The sequence below is a fragment of the Papio anubis genome, chromosome 12 (genome assembly GCF_008728515.1).
Source record: "Papio anubis isolate 15944 chromosome 12, Panubis1.0, whole genome shotgun sequence".
In the NCBI taxonomy this organism is placed as follows: Eukaryota; Metazoa; Chordata; class Mammalia; order Primates; family Cercopithecidae; genus Papio; species Papio anubis.
The window spans coordinates 22,367,695-22,387,654 of record NC_044987.1 but is presented as its reverse complement, the minus strand read 5'-3'; the positions used below and the strand labels follow the sequence as shown (position 1 = coordinate 22,387,654).

At 40.4% G+C, this 19,960-nt stretch overlaps 2 protein-coding genes across 10 annotated transcripts in view; one reads left to right on the top strand and one right to left on the bottom strand.

Moving 5' to 3' along the window:
- Window positions 1–9,820, top strand: part of DLAT (dihydrolipoamide S-acetyltransferase) — a 41,518-nt gene extending 31,698 nt beyond the window's left edge. For 5 of the 6 annotated variants that reach the window (XM_031652963.1, XM_021926536.2, XM_021926537.2 and 2 more), the window contains 3 exons: window positions 5,441–5,603; window positions 6,616–6,752; window positions 7,973–9,820. In XM_031652963.1, coding sequence (XP_031508823.1) covers window positions 5,441–5,603; window positions 6,616–6,752; window positions 7,973–8,102 — 430 coding nt within the window. In that variant the 3' untranslated portion in view covers window positions 8,103–9,820. The remainder of the gene's footprint in view (window positions 1–5,440; window positions 5,604–6,615; window positions 6,753–7,972) is intronic. The other variant, XM_031652964.1, reaches the window with a different exon arrangement.
- Window positions 9,628–19,956, bottom strand: PIH1D2 (PIH1 domain containing 2). Of its 4 annotated transcripts, XR_004177351.1 has the most exons (7): window positions 19,765–19,807; window positions 18,704–18,927; window positions 17,487–17,610; window positions 16,886–17,131; window positions 16,281–16,546; window positions 13,694–13,901; window positions 9,628–9,779 (listed from the first exon to the last, which is right to left on the bottom strand). XR_004177351.1 is itself a non-coding variant. In XM_003910693.4 (6 exons), exons 2-6 carry the CDS (start codon window positions 18,878–18,880, stop codon window positions 13,767–13,769), a joined length of 948 nt encoding a protein of 315 aa, XP_003910742.1. In that variant the 5' UTR covers window positions 18,881–18,911; window positions 19,765–19,956; the 3' UTR covers window positions 13,697–13,766. The 4 variants fall into 4 exon arrangements, 3 of the variants coding, with proteins under 3 accessions (XP_003910742.1, XP_009185530.1, XP_003910743.1); XM_003910693.4 differs by lacking the exon at window positions 9,628–9,779 and having other exon boundaries at window positions 13,697–13,901; window positions 18,704–18,911; window positions 19,765–19,956; XM_009187266.4 differs by lacking the exon at window positions 9,628–9,779 and having other exon boundaries at window positions 13,697–13,901; window positions 18,704–18,911; window positions 19,715–19,893.
- Between the last annotated feature and the right edge of the window lie 4 nt (window positions 19,957–19,960).

Here is a 19,960-nt window from a genome sequence, read left to right as displayed (position 1 = left end):
GAGACTCCGTCTCAAAAAAAAGAAATGGAATAATAAAATATGTGGTCTTTTGCATTTGCTTTCTTTCACTTAGCGAAATGTTTCTGAGACTCATCTGTGTTGTAGCATGTATCTGTAGTTTATTTTTTTTCTTGCTGAATAGTGTTTAATCGTATTCAGTGTACCTCTTTATCATTCACCAGTTGATTAACATTTGTTTTCCAGTTTTTTGCTATTATGAATGATGCTACTATGAATATTTACATACAATTATTTGTGTGGACATGTATGTTTATTTTTCTTTTTTTTTTTTTTTTTGAGACGGAGTCTCGCGCTGTGTCACCCAGGCTGGAGTGCAGTGGCGCAATCTCGGCTCACTGCAAGCTCCGCCTCCCAGGTTCAGGCCATTCTCCTGCCTCAGCCTCCGAGTAGCTGGGACTACAGGCGCCCGCCACCACGCCCGGCTAGTTTTTTGTATTTTTAGTAGAGACGGGGTTTCACCATGTTAGCCAGGATGGTCTCGATCTCCTGACCTCGTGATCCGCCCGCCTCGGCCTCCCAAAGTGCTGGGATTACAGGCTTGAGCCACCGCGCCCGGCGTTTATTTTTCTTCAGTAGATTCCTAGGAATGGAATATCTGAGTCATAGGGTAAAAGTATGTTTAATTTTTAGAGAAACTTGTACATTATTTTTCAAAGCAGTTACACCGTTTTACCTTCCCACCAATAGTGGATAAGTGTTCCAGTTTCTTTATGTCTTCATCAATACTTGTTACTGTGTGGGTGTGAAGTGAGAGCCATCTACTTGTAAGATCTCACTTTATTGCACTTTGATTTATTGAGCTTTTTTATAAATTGAAGGCTTGTGGCAATCCTCTGTCAAGCAAGTTGATGGCACCATGTTTCCAACAGCATGTGCTCACTTCCTGTCTCTGTGTCACATTTTGGCAATTCCTAGAGTATTTCAAACTTTATTATTCTATCTGTTATGGTGACCTGTGATCAAGGATCTTTGATGTTACCATTGTAATTGTTTCGATGCCCCATGAACCATGCCCATATAAGATGGCAAACTTCATTGATAAATTTTGCATGTGTTCTGACTGGTTGATAGAATTATCAACCAGCTGTTCCTCTGTCTCTCTCCCTCTCCTTGGGCCTCCCTATTCCCTGAGACACAATAAAACTGAAATCAGGCCAATTAGTAACTCTACAATGGCCTCTGAGTGTTTGAGTGAAAGGAAGACTTTCATGTCTCTTACTTTAAAAGCTAGAAATGATTCAGCTCAATGAGTAAGGCATGTCAAAAGCCAAGATAGGTTGAAAGCTAGGCTTCTTGTGCCAAACAGCCAACTTGTGAATACAAAGAAAAAGTTCTTGAAGGAAATGAAAAGTACTATCCTGGTGAACACATGAATGACAAGAAAGTGAAACAGCCTTGTTGCTGATATGGAGAAAGTTTTGAGTGGTCTAGATAAAAGATTAAACCAGGTACAGCATTCCCTTAGGCCAAAGCATTCAGAGCAAGGCCCTAACTCTCTTCAATTCTTTGAAGGCCAATAGAGGTGAGGAAGCTGCATAACAGAAGTTTGAGGCTAGCAGAGGTTGGTTCATGAGGTTGAAGGAAAGGAGGCCATAATAACATAAAAGTACAGGGTGAAGTACAAATTATTCAGAAGATATAGCTAAGATAATTGATGAAACAGCTTTATATTGGAAGAAGATGCCATCCAGGACTTTCATAGCTAGAGAGGAAAAGTCCATACCTTGCTCTAGAGCTTCAAAGGACAGGTTGATTCTGTTAGCAGGTAATACAGCTGGTGACTTCAAGTTGAGGCCAGTGCTCATTTACCATTCTGAAAATCTTAGGGCCCTTAAGAATTATTCTAAATCTGCTCTGCCTATGCTATATATGGAACAACAAAGCCTGATGACAGTTTACAGCATGGTCTGCTGAATATTTTAAGCCCACTGTTGAGGCCTACTGCTCAGAAAAAAAGGATGCCTTTCAAAATTTATGCTTGTAGACAATGCACTTGCCCATCCAAGAGCTCTGATGGACATGTACAAGATTGAAGTTCTCTTTTCTTTTCTTTTTTTTTTTTTTTCTTTTTTTTTGAGATGCAGTCTCACTCTGTCATCCAGGCTGGACTGCAGTGGCACGATCTCTGCTCACTGCAACCTCGGCCTCCCGGGTTCAAGCAGTTCTCCTGCGTCAGCCTCCCAAGTAGCTGGGATTACAGGTGCCTGCCACCAGGCCCAGCTAATTTTTGTATTTTTAGTAGAGACTGGATCTCACTATGTTGGCCAGGTTGGTCTCGAACTCCTGACCTCAGGTGATCTGCCTGTCTCAGCCCCAAAGTTGTGGGATTGTGTGAGCCACCGCGCCCAGCCTAGATTGAGGTTATTTTCATGCCTGCTAACACAGCATCCATGCTGTAGCCCATGGATCAAGGAGTAATTTTGACTTTTGAGTCTTATTGTTTAAGAAATTTATTTGGCCGAGTGTGGTGGCTCACGCCTGTAATCCCAGCACTTTGGGAGGCCGAGACGGGTGGATCACGAGCTTAGGAGATTGAGACCATCCTGGCTAACACGGTGAAACTCTTTCTCTACTAAAAATACAAAAAAATTAGCCGGGTGTAGGGGCAGGCGCCTGTAGCCCCAGCTACTTGGGAGGCTGAGGCAGGAGAATGGCGTGAACCCAGGAGGCGGAGCTTGCAGTGAGCCGAGATCGCACCACCGTACTCCAGCCTGGGCGACTGAGCAAGACTCCATCTCAGGAAAAAAAAAAAAAAAAAGAAATTTATTTTAGGGCTATAGTTGCCATACATAGTGATTCCTCTGATGGATCTGAGCAAAGTAAATTGAAAACCTTCTGAAAGTGATCCATCATTAACAGCAGTTTGGAAGAAGCTGATTCCAGCCCTCGTGGGTAACTTTGAGATGTTCAAAGACTTTTTAGTAAAGGAATTAACTGCAGATGTTGGTAGAAATAGCAAGATAACTAGAATTAGAAGTGGAGCCTGAAGATGGGAATGAATTGCTGCAATCTCATGATAAAACTTGAATGGATGAGTAGCTGCTTCTTATGGAGAGGAAAAGAAAGTGGTTCTTGAACTAGAATCTACTCCTGGTAAAGAAGCTGTGAACATTGTTGAAATTACAACAGAGGATTTAGAGTATCCTATGAATTTAGTTGAAAAAGCAACTGCAGGATTTGAGAGCACTGACTCTAGTTTTGAAAGAAATTCCATGGTTAAAGTGCTGTCAAATAGCACTGCATGCTACAGAGAAATCTTCTGTGAAAAGAAGAGTCAATCAGTGGGACAAACTTCATTGTTATCTTAAGAGACTGCTACAGCCACTCAGTCTTCAGCAACCATAATCCTCATCAGTCGGCAGCCATCAACATCAAGGCAGCATCTTCTACCAGCAAAAAAATTACAATTAGCTAAAAGTTCAGGTGCTTTTTAGCATATTTTAGCAATAACGTAGTTTTAAATTAAGGTATATACATTGGTTTTTTGTTAGTCATAATACTATTGCACTCCTAGTAGACAACAGTGTAGTGTTAAGCATAACTTTCATATGTACTAGGAAATCAGAAAATTCATGTGACTCGCTTTATTGCAGTATTATTTTGGTGTTCTGGAACTGAACCTGCAATATCAAGATATTTCTATACTTAGATGAAGGGATTGAGATTGTCTGTTAATTCTAACCAAACACCATTCATTTACTTGTTCATATACTCATTCAGCATTTTTTTAACATGTACTCTTTACTGGATTCAGTGGTAAACAATATAGGGAACACTATCCTTACTGTCTCAAAGGGAGGATGACGGAACAAGCAATATTGTAATAATTTAATCAAGAAAGCAGTATTTGCTGTGTGATACCTTGGCTAGAGTCCTGTGGTAATTAATGAGTCATACACTGTATTTTTATTAGAGCAGGTCCCTGTGGTTTTTTGCAAGTGACAAAATCCTTCTCCAGCCAACTTAGGCAAATTGGGGGATTTGGTACCCATTGATCTTTTTGGAGCTTGTGCCTAGAGAGAGCTGGAGTTCTTTGGAGGCAGAGCTGTGCCTTTATGTGAAGCCTTAACTTTTTCTCGATTACAGAACAGTAGCAGGGGCCCTTACGCAGACCCCAAGGAGACCATGGATAAAATCCATCAGCTTGTGAACTTCAGTTGGGGCGGGGCCGGGGGGGAATCACCTTTTTTTTTTTTTAACTAACCTCTACTAACATTTAGCATTTCCTCCTTTTATAAATGTAGAGAACAGATCAAATGTTAACAGTACTTGTGTCTGGTGACCAGTAAAAATCAGTTATTTTCATATCTCATTGTAGTTGTATATATCTCAAAATGTTATTTTGTTCATGCCTGCTTCAAAGTGATTGCCATTATTAGACCTGCAACAAGATCTTATTATTGAGTGAATACAGAAGCACATTTGTCATAATTTTGTTTTTTGAACAGTTTGATAACTGAATTTCAGTATAGTTTCTCTCTTTTTTAAAGCAATTTGAGTATTTTCAGTGTTAAAAAGGTATTCTGAGATAAGATCCAGATGCATAGGGGCACCTGCTGTAGAAAAGATTGGAACTCCGTACTTGATGACAATACAAGATCTGATTTTGTGTTAAAAAAAAAAGATTGGGAACCCTTACTTTTACGTACTTCTGAGGTACCACCACCCATGTATCCTGAGCACTCCTTTTTCTTGCTACAATGCAGTTCTTTCCCTCCACTCTTACTTTCATCTGCTCAAACTACCTGTAGAGACTCAACTCCAGCCAATGTACTTCCACTCAAAATCCAAGGAGTTTTGATTGGTGGCATTCATGTGTGGGTAAAGGCAGATGGCAGGGGATGTTAGATGATATGTGTGAAACCAAGCTACTGCTGCTGACACATTTCTCTTTTTTTTTTTCTTGGTGGGTGGTGGGGTCGGGGGCAGGGGCAGTATTGGGGGATGGAGTCTCGCTCTGTTGCCCAGGCTGGAGTGCAGTGGCACAATCTCAGCTCACTGCAACCTCCGCCTCCCAGGTTCAAGCGGTTCTCCTGCCTCATCCTCCTGAGTAGCTGGGACTACAGGTGTGCACCACCAATACCTTTTGTATTTTTAGTAGAGACAGAGTTTCGTCATGCTGGCCAGGCTGGTCTCAAATTCTTGACTTCAAGTGATCCGCCCACCTCAGCCTCCCAAAGTGCTGGGATTACAGGCGTGAGCCACTGTTCCCAGCTCTCTCTTTCATTTTTAATAACTACAAGTCAAGGAGAGGGCATAGCAAAATTTAAAAATTAGGATAGACATCATATATGGCTGAACAATAACACACACATTGGTTCAAAAAATTTTTGAAGTAAGTATAAGTATTCTTGCTTAACCTGGCACATAGGCTCTTAATAAACAGTTTTTGATTACATTTATTTTTCTTTTTAAACAGAAATCATGTTGTTGATGTCAGTGTTGCAGTCAGTACTCCTGCAGGACTCATCACACCTATTGTGTTTAATGCACATATAAAAGGACTGGAAACCATTGCCAATGATGTTGTTTCTTTAGCAGCCAAAGCAAGAGAGGGTAAACTACAGCCACACGAATTCCAGGTAAGGTGTTGATTATTGCTTTCTAATTATGTTATTTTTAAGGTTTGCATAATGCATGTATTACATTTTTCACCTTTTGATTCTGCGATATAATTCTTTTTTTTTTTTTTTTTTTTTTTTTTGAAACAGAGTCTCACTCTTGTCACCCAGGCTGGAGTGCAATGGCGCAATATTGGCTCACTGCAACCTCTGCCTCCCAGGTTCAAGCAATTCTCCTGCCTCTGCCTCTGCCTCCTGAGTAGCTGGTATTATAGGCACGTGCCACTACGCCTGGCTAATTTTTTTATTTTTATTTTTTTTGTATTTTTAGTAGAGACGGGGTTTCACTATGTTGGCCAGGCTGGTCTCAAACGCCTGACCTCAAATGATCCGCCTGCCTCACCCTCTCAAAGTGCTGGGATTACACGTGTGAGCCACTGTGTCTGGCCTGCCACGTAATCTTTTTTTTTTTTTTTTTTTGGGATGGAGTCTCCTCTAGCCATCAGGTTAGATGCAGTGGCACAATCTCAGCTCCTGCAACCTCCATCTCCCGGAGTTCAAGAGTATTCTCTCCTGCACCTCAGCCTCGAGTAGCTGGGATTCTGGGCCCGCCCACCCGCGCCCGGCTAATTTTTTTGTATTTTTAGTAGGGCAGTATTAGCCCAGGATGGTCTAGATCTCTTGACCACCTCGCCCAGTCCGCCCACCTCGGCCTCCCAAAGTGCTGGGATTACAGGCATGAGCCACCGCACCTAGCCTTGCCATGTAACTCTTATTGACACACGGCTCTGAAAATAAAGAAAAATTGAATCACATATCCAAAAGAAGATACTATCTGAAAATAAGACATTTTCCAGCTGTCATTTTTGTTCATATTGTAATGGTTGTATATCTTCAGTAATATGTATTCCATTCAGGCCTTTCTTAAGACCTTGCACCTTTTTAGCTTAAGGTCTTTTCACAGAACATTTGTCAAGTTTTCTGATTTATGTTGACAAACAATATTATTTATTTTTAATATTATTTCCTCTAGGGTGGCACTTTTACGATCTCCAATTTAGGAATGTTTGGAATTAAGAATTTCTCTGCTATTATTAACCCACCTCAAGCATGTATTTTGGCAATTGGTGCTTCAGAGGATAAACTGGTTCCAGCAGATAATGAAAAAGGGTAAGTGCCAAAATAGAGGGGAAGTCATAAGCTAATTTTTATTACAGTATACACTTGTCCTGTGGTATCCTCAGGGGATTGGCTCCAGGAACCCCTTTGAATATTGTAATCCACAATGCTCAAGTCCCGATATAATATGATATAGTATTTGCATATAACCTACACACATTCTTCTGTATACTTTAATCTCGACTTATAATAATACAGTACCTAAACAGCGCTTCATTCACATGGATCCAGTGTAGTACCCAGTGTGCAGCAAATTCCAAGTTATGCTTATGGACATTTGTGGAATTGTTTACTTTCTGGATATTTTGATCCATGGTTGGTTGAATATATGGATTCAGAACCCATGGATATATGGAGGGTCAACCATACCTGTTTTTGAGTATCAGTGTTTTCGTTTGTTTGTTTGAGATGGAGTCTCACTCTGTCACCCAGGCGGAAGTGCAGTGGTGCCATCTCAGCTCACTGCAATCTCCGCCTCCCGGGTTCAAACAGTTCTCTTGCCTCAGCCCCCGTGTAGCTGGGATTACAGATGTGTACTACCACACTCAGCTAATTTTTGTATTTTTAGTGGATATGTTGTTTCACCATGTTCGCCAGGCTGGTCTTGATCTTCTGACCTCAAGTGATCTGCTCACCTCAGCCTTCCAAAGTGCTGGGATTACAGGAATGAGCCACTGTGCCTGGCCAGAGTCTCAGTTTTATATATAGTTATTGGCACGGTATATTGCATCTTCAAATAAAATTATATATATATGATAAAATTCTTCAAGGCAGCAACTTTTCTTTACTAAATGCAGTTAGTCCTATTTGAGATGGAAAGCCTTATTCTAGGTGAGGAGTCAGCACATTTTTTTTTTTTTTTTAGTCATATAGTAAGTATTTTAGGCTTTCTGGGACATATGGCCACTGTTGCAAATACTCTGCCATTGTAATATGAAAGGAGGCATAAACAAGACATAAATGAATTGCAGTAAACCTTTAATCAATAAAAATAGGCAGAGGGCAGGATTTGGCCCATTGCCCACTCCTACTCCAGGTATCTGGTCTGTTTCTTCAAGCTGTTAATTTGAGCTAAAGGTATAGGAGACTGGAAGAGTAGATAGGGAATATTACCTGGTTGGGATTATAGGGTAGGAGTGAGCATTTGGGTGGTTACTGGCTGAAATGCAGTCTTTTATTTCAGAATATCTAAAATGTTTTTCTTTTTCTAGGTTTGATGTGGCTAGCATGATGTCTGTTACACTCAGTTGTGATCACCGGGTGGTGGATGGAGCAGTTGGAGCCCAGTGGCTTGCTGAGTTTAGAAAGTACCTTGAAAAACCTGTCACCATGTTGTTGTAACTAACTCAAGAATTTCTAAACTCTCCCAGGTCACAGTGATTCATTCTTATCAAGATATTTATGTTATTAAACAGGTGGTTCTTTTTATTTTAACCAGTTATTTTTATTATTGAGTCTGTCCAGATAAGCTATTTATAATGGGCATTACTGAATTTTTAAAATGCCAATTACACCCAAATATTGTGCACATTTAATAATCCGACACCAGATTTTTAGCTCTGTACTCCTAATTAAGGGACATGTGGCCTTGCCTAGCCCTCTGGTGATAAGTACTTCCACAAGGAAATGTAGAATAGGTAGAACCTAAAGAAAAGGACATAAAGGTAACCCGGATGGAACCTTGAAATTCTGAAATTTAATCACCTAAAATGTTCTCCTTAGATGTGAGAGAAGGAGAAATCAGGAAAATTAATTCTCGTGGGGAAAGGGCTTGAATTGAAGCTTTACTTTAGAATTTAACCCTGGTTTGAAATTTTCCATTACATGATCTTGGTTTACCATCGATGGGAAGGGTAGAAAACTTCAAGGAAAATAAGTGAAATTTTCAAAGTCAACATTTTCTTAGACCTTTTCAGCTGATTGTTTATTTTTCTATGAATCCCTATACATGGTTGTTTCCCCTCCTCTTGAGATAATCTAAATATAAACCAGCTACTTGATATAAATGAGAATTTGTGTGAATATTTATTTAAACAAATGTGTAATTTTGAGTACAGAATTCAACAGTTACCTCCAAAAGAGAAACATTCTTAATAGAATTTAACAGAAGTTGTGAAACTAAAATTTTCCAAGATTAACTGGTAGTTCATTGTAAATGAACCTAATGAACAGAATTTATTACTTCACTGTGGAAAATGCTATCAAATAACTGAGGAATAGATATGGAATAAGTGTACATATGTAAAATATGGTTACTAGAGTTAGATATGTGCCAAAGTTCATTTATCCCAAATCCTGTCTGAAAAGAAGAGGAGGGGTACATTAGTAAACATTTTGGAGTGCTTAAAAATGCCAAAAACAAAATGGTAGTTTCTACTTGGATAAAGTAAAAAAGTTAAATGTGTTTAAGAGTGTTATGTGTCCCTCTACTCCAGCATCGTCCCATGTAAAATAAGAAAGCCCTAAAATACTGTTGGAGAGAAAAAATTAACTAGGTTGCTACCTTATTAGCCTAAGTACTTTTTTCCATTTTGTTAGATTTTGCCTGCCTTTTGGAGGGAAGGAGGGAGGCGATATTTGGATTATAAAAATGAATTGGGAACATTATCACAATTCTAGACTTTCTATTAATATTTATGTGTTTTAATAAATGTTTGAAATTATTTATGACTACTTAAAATGAATCTGACCAGTGCTTCTTGTATATGTAATATGTGGAGGTAGCCCCTGAAATTTGCTTTAAGTGTTTCAGTGTTGAATCTGTTTCTAAATATTCATTATTACATGGTGCACAAGTGACACTCCATATATTCCACACAGACTTTTACCTTGCTGTATTATTATGAAAACAATACATTAATCTGATTTTTCAGTAATTAGTAATTTTAGGTTGAAAATTATCCAAAAGAAACAAGTTTATCACAAGGGACCATCATCAATATGATCCAAATCTGGTTCAAACATTCAAAACTTCAAAGAGAATTCATCTTTCGCTAATGCTTGTGGTTCTGTTGTTCCCTTGAAAAAATAAAAATAAAAATTAGTTGCCTTCTAATAAACATTGTTGAGTTAAAAATTAATCTGAGCTATAATCTAAATCTGAATTCAGTCTCTTACCAGAACTGAAAGAAAAAAGTTTTAATAAGAAAGAAATAGTGTTTTTGGTTCATATGTGATTATTTAAAAATTAAAGTATAAATCTTCAATATGTCTGGTTTAAGTTTTGATCTGTTGGTAATTATTTTCACATTTAAATTATTTAGATCTAGGGACAGCCACGTATGTATAAGCTCGCAATACAGATAAATTTTGAGTTTATGTAATTGGTAAAATATGGACTGCATTTAGGAGAATATAATCTAACACTTGAAGCTCAAAGAGTTCCTGAAGCACCCCATGTTGGGGTGTGAAACTTATTACCAAGATGGAAAGTGTGGTCTGGTTGTGTTAGGTGATTTATTCCCAATTCTGAAGGTTGTGATTGTGAAGTTAGTTAGGGTATCCCAAGGCATGATCTAGAAAGGAGTAAACAAGTACGTTAGAGAGATAGGAGGAATGTTCATCATGTGTAATGCACAAGTCCTGGAATACACGGGGAAATCATCATCACTACTGATAAGTGATCTAAAATGAATTCTGTAGAAAAATCTGGTCTCCAAATTTCTTTTTTTTTTTGAGATGGAGTTTCGCTCTGTCACCCAGGCTGGAGTCCAGTGGTGCGGTATCAGTGCACTGCAACCTCCGCCTCCTGGGTTCAAGCAGTTCTTCTGCCTCACCCTCCCAAGTAGCTGATATTACAGGCGCGTGCCACCACGCCCAGCTAATTTTTTGTATTTTTAGTAGAGATGGGGTTTCACCATGTTAGCCAGGATGGTCTCCATCTCCTGACCTTGTGATCTGCCCCCTTGGCCTCCCAAAGTGTTGGGATTACAGGTGTGAGCCACCGTGCCCAGCCTCCAAGTTTTGAATTTTGAGAAAAAGAAATCTTAGTAAGATTCCAATTTAAACCAGTCCATAGTTCATTATTAGTTAATGCCCTTCCTGGGCCCTATTTTGTTTTTTGTAGGGAGGGGAAGGTAGAGCTGTTTTTATTAATATAAAATGAGTGAGAATATTTTGGAAAATAACTAGAATGTAAATTTTACCACTTTAAGTATATTAGGTCTTGATGTGCATTTTAATGAGTATACAAACACAGATACTGATGTAAGTACTGAGTGCAAGGGTAGAGATTCACTTCTATGTGGTTAGGAATTTTTAGGAAATACATTTTGGTAGTGATTTTGTAGGAGGAAAGATAAGGTGAGACTCACGTTTTTTTGAGGGTTGAGAATAGGTTTGTTAATTTTAGGACATGATACAGTTCCAGAAATTTTTCAGGAGATAAATTATCCTGTTGCTAGTAGAATTTAAATCCAGGCCAGGCCTTCAAAAAGGAGATTTGAGGCAAGGGGGAAAAAAACCCCAAAAATCCAGACCAGGCTTAAGAAAATTATATTTGCTTTTAGGCCAGACCCAGTGGCTCACGCCTGTAATCTCAGCACTTTCGGAGGCCGAGGTGGGCAGATCACTTGAGGTCAGGAGTTTGAGACCAGCCTGGCCAACATGGTGAGACCTAGTCTCTACTAAAAATACAAAAATTTAGCCGGGCATGGTGGCAGGCACCTGTAATCCCAGCTACTGGGGAGGTTGAGGCAGGAGAATCACTTGAAACCTGGGGTGGGGCAGGGGTAGGGGGCAGAGGTTGCAGTGAGCCAAGATCGCGCCACTGCACTCCAGCCTGGGTGACAGAGCGAGACTGTCAAAAAAAAAAAATAATAAATTTGTATTTGCTTTTAAATGTCATGTATCAGTTATTTCTGTTATACAACATTAGTTTCTATAGTTAAAAAGTTTTAAAATTAGTAAGAACTTTAGCCTGTATGTTGAACTAGAAACTTTATTACAAGGATAATTAAAGGAAACTTGTATCTAGAAAAGATAATTAAGGGATGTGTAAAGTCTATATAGCTTACTTGGTGTATAAATTGGATAGTTGGTACCTTTGTATTTCAGAGCTTAGAAGAGATGAATGATAGTTGAAAGTACATCACTTTTGTACTTCTGATCATTTCTTTAGGAGAAAAGCACTTGTTGCAATGTCAACTACTTTTTTTGTTCAAATACGAGATACATTTTGCATGCTGGGCGCAATGGCTCACGCCTGTAATCTCAGCACTTTGGGAGGCCAGGGAGGGTGGATCACCTGAGGTCAGGAGTTCGAAACCAGCCTGGCCAACATGGAGAAACCCCGTCTCTACTAAGTATACGAAAATTAGCTAGGGGAGGTGGCGGGCGCCTGTAATCCCAGCTACTCTGGAGGCTGAGGCAGGAGAATCGCTTGAACCCAGGAGGTGGAGGTTTCAGTGAGCAGAGATTGTACCACTGCATTCCAGCCTGGGCAACAGCAAGACTCCATCTCAAAAACAAAAAAAAAAAAATATATATATATATATATATATATTTTGTTTGCTGTTACTATGTCATTGTATCCAATCTATCGACAAGTCTATATCTGATACTAAAATGTCTGGCTGGGTAGCTGGGTCTCCTGGCAGAGTTTAACTGAAGTACAGAGGTTAGGGACTGGGTGCGGTAGCTCACGTCTATAATGCCAGCACTTTGCGAGGCTGAGGCAGATGGATCACTTGAGGTCAGGAGTTTGAGACCAGCCTGGCCAACATGGTGAAACCCTTTCTCTACTAAAAATGCAAAAACTAGCCAGGCATGGTGGCACATGCCTGTGGTCCCAGCTACTAAGGAGGCTGAGATAGGATCGCTTGAACCTGGGAGGCGAAGGTTGCAGTGAGTTGAGATTGTGCCACTGTACTCCAGCCTGGGCAACACAGCGAGACTCAGTCTCAATTAGTACAGAGGTTAAATAGGCTTGAATATTATATTTGGCCCTGTATTTTTATTATTGGAGGAGACTCACTGATACAACCCACCCTGGTAAAAAAAACTTCTTGCACAGTCTGGAATTTTTTCCTGATATAAAAATTTACTAGAGACTTTTTCAAGCAGTAAACCAAGAGTTCTCACTTGTTACTTGGAAACAATTAGAATTTCCCCAAATGATAAGTTACTTAAGATTTTTTTTTTTTTTTTTTTTTTTTGTAATAGGGGTTCCCCCCTTTTTCCCCCGGGGTGGGGGGGTGTGGCGATCTCTGCTCACTGCAAGCTCCGCCTCCCAGGTTCACGCCATTCTCCTTTCCTCGGCTGCGGAGTAGCTGAGACTACAGGCGCCCGCCACCACGCCCGGCTAGTTTTTTTTTGTATTTTTAGTAGAGACGGGGTTTCACCATGTTAGCCAGGATGGTCTCGATCTCCTGACCTCGTGATCCACCCGCCTCGGCCTCCCAAAGTGCTGGGATTACAGGCTTGAGCCACCGCGCCCGGCTACTTAAGATATTTTTAAAACAGGTGTGTCATGGCAATAGTTTTTAATAGTTTCTGGTTGATGTTTATTTGAGAAGAAGAAGTGAGTTTAAAAATATAAGACATGGCCAGGCGTGGTGTCTCCTGCCTGTAATCCCAGCACTTCCTTTGGGAGGCCGAGGCAGGTGGATCACCTGAGGTCAGGAGTTGGAGACCAACCTAGTCAACAGGGTGAAACCCTGTCTCTACTAAAAATACAAAAAAATAGCCGGGTGTGGTAGTGCGTGCCTGTAATCCCAGCTACTCGGGAGGCTGAGGCAGGAGAATCGCTTGAGCTCGGGAGGTGGAGGTTGCAGTGAGCTGAGATCGTGCCATTGCACTCCAGCCTGGGCAACAAGAGCGAAACGCTGTCTCAAAAAAAGTACATGTATATATAATCATAACAACTGAAGAGAAAATCTCAGTCAAAATGAACTTAGAAAATAATGGAATTAGTGTTTAAGATAAACTACTACCGCTTTAGCCATAACGAAGGTCCTTTAATTCACATGACTTTAGCACTGAAAACCAAAACATGATGCTCTTCTTTTACACCAAAGGCATTGTGATGATTAGCGTGGAGTTTTCTTTGATAAATTTTGCTGTAGTCATTTCAGTATCAATAGGTTTTGGAAGATTCAGATGTAATCTGTACTTCTCAGATACTTCAATCAACAAATCATCCTAAGAATAATAAACCAAGAGATTTATTTCCTGCTTAAAATTTGCGATACTAACTTACTGTTCCCAGTTATTCACTCCTTTCCCATAAGAAGACCCCATTTGTTGCCATGTGACTATGAATGAGCAAAAAATTACTGTTGTAAATCCCTTAGATTTTAAGGTGGTTACTGCTGCTCACTACATCACATGTTAACTGATACAGCACCATAGTAGAGTGTTGCCATCCGAAATTATGTGGGCTGACCAGCAAACAGCAAGGAAACTTACTGGAGCCTGGAAAGGTAGTGATCCATGTTTCATAATGATGAAGGCTTTAGTGAAACTAGCACAGTAATTTGGATGACAAATACTCTGTGCCTAGTTGATCTGTGGCTTTAGATGAAGAAGTGGGAAAATAGATGGTTGGTAACATGTTGGTTCTGTTCACTACATTTAACAGGATATTACAAGAAAGATAAGCTTAGAATGGACCATGTTGCAAGTTGAATTAAAAGGGTGGCTTAAAGTGCAATGGCTCACACCTGTAATCCCAGCACCTTGGGAGGCCGAGGGCGGGTGGATCACTTGAGGCCAGGAGTTCGAGACCAACCTGGGCAAAATGGCAAAACCCTGTCTCCACTAAAAATACAAAAATTAGCCAGGCTTGGTGGCACGTGCCTGTAATCCCAGCTACTCGGGAGGCTGAGTCAGGAGAATCACTTTAACCTGGGAGGCAGAGGTTGCCCAACAGTAAGGTGAGATGGTGCCACTACACTCCAGCCTGGGCAATAGAGACTCTGTCTCAAAAAAAAAAAAAAAAAAAAAAAATTAAAAGGGATTTTATAAAGCCCCAAAATTCTAAGACTCAGTGACTGAAAAGTAGAACTAATTTTTATTTTCAGCCAGTAAGGGATAAAATTGATAAATTATTTCTATCAACCAAGACTGATTAAGGCAATATAGAGGCAAAGATTAAACCTTTATGCTTTGTTAAAACCTCTGATTGCCCAGGCTGGAGTGCAGTGGCTTGATCTCGGCTCACTGCAACTTCTGCCTCCTGGGTTCAAGCAATTCTCCTGCCTCAGCCTCCCTAATAGCTGGGACTACAGGCGCCCACCACCACGCCCGGCTAATTTTTTTTGTATTTTAGTAGAGACAGGGTTTCACCACGTTGCCCAGGCTGGTCTCGAACCCCTGAGCTCAGGCAATCTGCCCCCATCGGCCTCCCAAAGTGCTAGGATTACAGGCGTAAGTCACCATGCCTGGCTGAAACCTCTGAATGTATTACGGTGAACTTCAGTAAATCCTTACATTTGGCTAAAATAACAGCAATTAAGTCTAAAGAGACAGGTAAGTCTTGGAAATACGGGCAATGTCTAAAAAGGAATCATGGGTATCACTGACTGGAATCTAAATGCTACCAGCTTGGACTAAAAGAAACTGACTTCAAAATTTAAAACAATCCTTTGAGCCCCAAGATACCAGGAGCAGAAACCAGGCTGAAAAGGCTACTTAGCATCTGAGAATGGCACATTCTCCAATACTCTTCAGATGTGGCCAAGGTGGATAGTGGGAAAGGGAAAAAAAAAAAAGAAAACATCCTCCTGAAGACTGAAGAAAGGTCGTGGAAAACAATGGAACTGGGGAGCTAGGTAATTACAGAACTTTCTCAAGGAACCTTAAGTAAGAACATCCTCTTACCTCCAGAAAAGGAGCCCTCAGAATGCCTGCCTACTAGGATTTCAGAATTGCTGTGCACCAGTAACTGCAGTGTGCCTCTTATTTTTCCCATTTCTGAATTGAGATGGTTAATTATGGTTATCTTCTCCCCATTCCACATTTCATGATGGATGGGACTGAGGGAGCACATAACTTTTCTTTACATGTCTTAGTCCATGGCTCAAGAGGAAGAGAACGCAAAATTCTGTCCTTTGGAGTCTGATACTGGGATTAGAGGTGTTTTCCTTCCAGAAAGAAGCAAATATTTGCAACCGAGAGTGTAGACTGTGGTAGATTGTAGGACTGACTCTATTTGCTCTTCTGTAAGAGGATAGTATATCCCTGCCATATGACTTCCTGTGACTGTCTGTGAGAATACACTTCTCAGTCCTACTGATGTAGAATTGGCCTTGTGACTTATTTTGGCCAATGGAGCGTGAGTAGAAGTGATACCATGAAGTGTCATGTCTAAGTAGAAGTATTACCATCCATTGCATGGTTTGATCATTTCTATTTTCCCTTTGCCGAGATGTGAATGGCACATCTCAAATGGGAATTGCTCCTTCACCGGGTAATCTGAGCAAATCATTGTAAGCCCCTAAAATTATGTAGTTTGTTACTATGGCATAATATAATGAATGCTGGCCGATACACATTTACAGTATTATCTATTCAACTTACCTCAGAAACACTAAGGTCACAGAGAGAGACAGAATTAATACCAGGTAATTCAACTTTCAACTCAGTTTTCAGAGGTTTCTCATTGTGATCATGCACAATTTTTAGTTCATAGGCTGGTATCTTTATCTCCACCTGGATTTCAGTACTGGAAATCTCTTCTATCAGACACACTGCTTTGCCTGAAACTTGGTCTTTTCGGAGTAACAGCTGAGGAAAATGATCTGGATTGCTCATAGTACTGCTTCGTATCTGTCCAAGAGTTAGTTCTTTATGAAAAAAAGGGTGGAGGGGAGATAAAAAAATAAATCCACAACATAAAATACTATGAGCTGTAATATATGTGGTGTTAGTAGAGATGGTAGATAAAGCTGCAGTTAAATTAGTTTGGGAATCTTAAGACAAAAGAATCTTAAACTAAATAATTTGATTGCAAATTTTTCAGGATTTAAAAATCAAGGATATGATATTTCTAATATCTAATATTTACATTTTTCTATCTTAAGTTTCTCACCTTTTAAAATAGAGATTTCTAGTTTTCAAAATGTATACAGGATGCAAAAAAATCTTAAAGCAGTTTAATTTTCCATTTACAATCATCAACTTACCCCTTCTCATTTTTTCTCTTAAATCTATGGAATCAGTTTGGATTCCCATCAGATTTTGTTTCATTCTTTGAATGCTTCCTTTTATTCTAAATTTGGTAATATGGTAAGAGTGTGAGAGGGTGAACTGGAATTGCTCCTCAATACATTTCATGGCCATCTGAATTAACTGATTTTTTTTCACTTGGTTCTTTTCTGCTGCCTGAAGAACATCAGGATTGTAGGCAACATCAATGACCGTGTAAGCATCTGTGTGTGTAAATGAAAGGGTATGAAATGAAGATAAATTGTTGCACTAATGATACTGTCAGGCAATATATTAAACCATATTCCTGATAAAGCTAGAGAATATTCCTGTATTTTTCAGAGGTAATCACAGTAGTGCTACAGCAATTATGACATTTCCTGGCACTTTTACATGGATTAAAACAGCGCATCTTATTACAAAAGTTAAACAGTATTAAATTTGCATAAAGTTACACTAATTGTAATTCTGTTATCACCAAATAAAGAATTTTACTTGAAATGCTCTCAACCAAGTAAAATCTTGTCCATTCCTAATAAAATTTGTACAATGTGCTTTCTCTCCCTTAATTATTTGTACCTGATGTCTCAGTTGTATCTTCTGGTTTGCCAACAGTTAGAGGTACTGGATGAGTGGCTGATTGGGGAGCTGGGATCCTTGTCCACTGACACAGGTTGATAAAAAGTATTTTTTCTTTTGGTTTCTGGAAAGCAAATAATTTTGCACATCTCAAAACCTAGTTTAAAACCATTTAAGGCCAGGCATGGTGGCTCATGCCTGTAATCCCAGCACTTTGTGGGGGCCGAGGTGCCTGGATCACCTGAGGTCAGGAATTTGAGACCAGCCTGGCCAACATGGTGAAACCCCATTTCTACTAAAAATACAAAAGTCCGCCAGGTGTGGTGGCAGATACCTGTAATCCCAGCTACTCAGGAGGCTGAGGCAGGAAAATCGCTTGAACCCGGGAGGCGAAGATTGCAGTGAGCCAAGATTGTGCCATTGCACTCCAGCCTAGGTATTAAAATTGTGTTTGATTATACTGTTGTTACTTGATTTCCCCAAGGCTGCTGGCTTTTAATCAGGAAACCAGACCAGGGTGGTGGCTCACGTATGTTACCCTAGTACCTTGAGAGGCCGAGGTAGGAGGGTCGCTTGAGGCCTAGGAGTTCGAGACTAGCCTGGGAAACATAGGGAGATCCTGTCTCTACAAAAATAATTTAAAAATTAGCCAGGTGTGGTGGTGCCCACCTGTGATCCCAGCTACTTGGGAGGCTGAGGTGGAAGGATCGCTTGGGCTGCAATGAACTATGATTGTGAGCTGTGATTGTGCCACTGCACTCCAGCTTCAGCGACAGAGCCAGCAAAACCCTATCTCAAAAAAAAAAAAAAAAAAAAAAAAAAAAAAAGTCTGCTGGGCGTGGTGGCTCATGCCTATAATCACAGCACTTTGGGAGGCTGAGGCGGGTGGATCACCTGAGGTCAGGAGTTCAAGACCAGCCTGGCCAACATGGTGAAACCCTGTCTTTACTAATAATACAAAAATTAGCCAGGCATGGTAGTGCACACCTGTAATCCCAGCTACTTGGGAGGCTGAGGCAGGAGAATCGCTTGAACCCAGGAGGCGGAGGTTGCAGTGAGCCAAGACCATGCCATTGCACTCCAGCCTGGGTGACAGAGCAAAACTCTGTCTCAAAAAAAAAAAAAAAGATAGCAATGCCTAAGTGCAAAGTATTCTGTGGTTACTCTGGGATCATTTTATTCAAGACCTCCCCATCCCTGGCACCAACTTGACATACCAGAATCCTGGTCTGTAGACAAAGCTGTGGTTCTGGGTCAGCACAGAGCTGTTTCCCTTCTTTCAGCTGCTGTTGAATAAACTTCTCATAGCCCTCAGGGTCACTTTCAGCTAGATCATCTAGGAGGTTCCAAAATTGAGTAACTTGGGTGAGCAGGCCCTTTGAGGATGTCTCCATGACTGATGAGTGATGAATAATTTTCTTAAGCCTGTGGAAAGACATGACTTCGGGAAGAAAACGGTCTGTGTAATTGTTGATTCATTTCTGCTTTGGGGAGGCGGAATGGGCCAGGAATTGTTTGGGTGAAGTTAGGATTTAGCATTTGTGTCTAAAAGATTGTGGATCAGCAGCACCACTTTATGTTTTCCTTATTCTTTAATCATCTAGTACCTCTTCCTAAATTCTCACATTGTCCTCTCAGATAAGACTTTACTTCTACTTGGACCCTGACAAGTCAGAGTAATCATTTTAAATCTGGGTTTCCTGATCTTCTTGTTCCAACACCTCACTGACTGGTGGCTCCCCAGTTCTGAAATTGCCAGAGGTGTGTATGGGGTGAGGGCCACATGAGACTTCCTTAATCCTCATTATAGTTTAGTAATTCAAAGCATGGACTTGCGAGCCAGAATGCCTAGATTCCGGTCTTAGTTCTATCTCTCACTAGCTGTATGACCTTGAGCAATTAAATGTGTGTTTGTGTGTGTGTATATATATATATACACATACACATACATATACATATATATATATTCCTCTTACTATGTTCAAAATGAAGACGATAATACCTATATCATAGGGTTATTGCGAGGATTAAGGAAGCTAATAGAGAGGCTGGGACACTTCTCTGCGTCTTCAGATAACTCTCCTTAGCCTCTTCTCCCATTGGAGAGGTGTCCCACAGCATCTTTAGAATGAGGCAAAAAGGTTTAGATTCTTTAACTACTGTGTAAGGGTTACGCTAAATGGGAAGCTTAACTAACGGGTAATCATTCCATAGGTCTGCAAACCCACCTCTTCTCTGTTCTAACGGGTAGTCATTCTATATAGGCTGGCAAACCCACCTCTTCTCTCAGCTCCTTGACAAACCGCGACGCCTGTTACCAGGGTAACCAGCCTGGGTACAACATCTAATTGGGTCCGGGGAGTTTCAGGTAGAAAAGTCTCCTCATATCTAGTTCCGGAATGTCCCCCTTCTGGTACCAGGCTTGCTTTTCAGTTGGGCCCGACCCACTTCTCTTCCAGGAAAGCGCCCGCCTC

Bases quoted from the DNA above. Each gene is read 5' to 3' on its own strand.
- PIH1D2 (XM_003910694.5), bottom strand. From the start codon at position 18,925: ATGTCTTTCCACAGGCTTAAGAAAATTATTCATCACTCATCAGTCATG. The intron at 17,132-17,486 runs GTACAAATAATT...TTACACACACAG, and splicing joins AGATACAACTGAGACATCAG to ATGCTTACACGGTCATTGAT. The intron at 13,902-16,280 runs GTAAGTTGAATA...TATTATTCTTAG, and splicing joins GTGACCTTAGTGTTTCTGAG to GATGATTTGTTGATTGAAGT.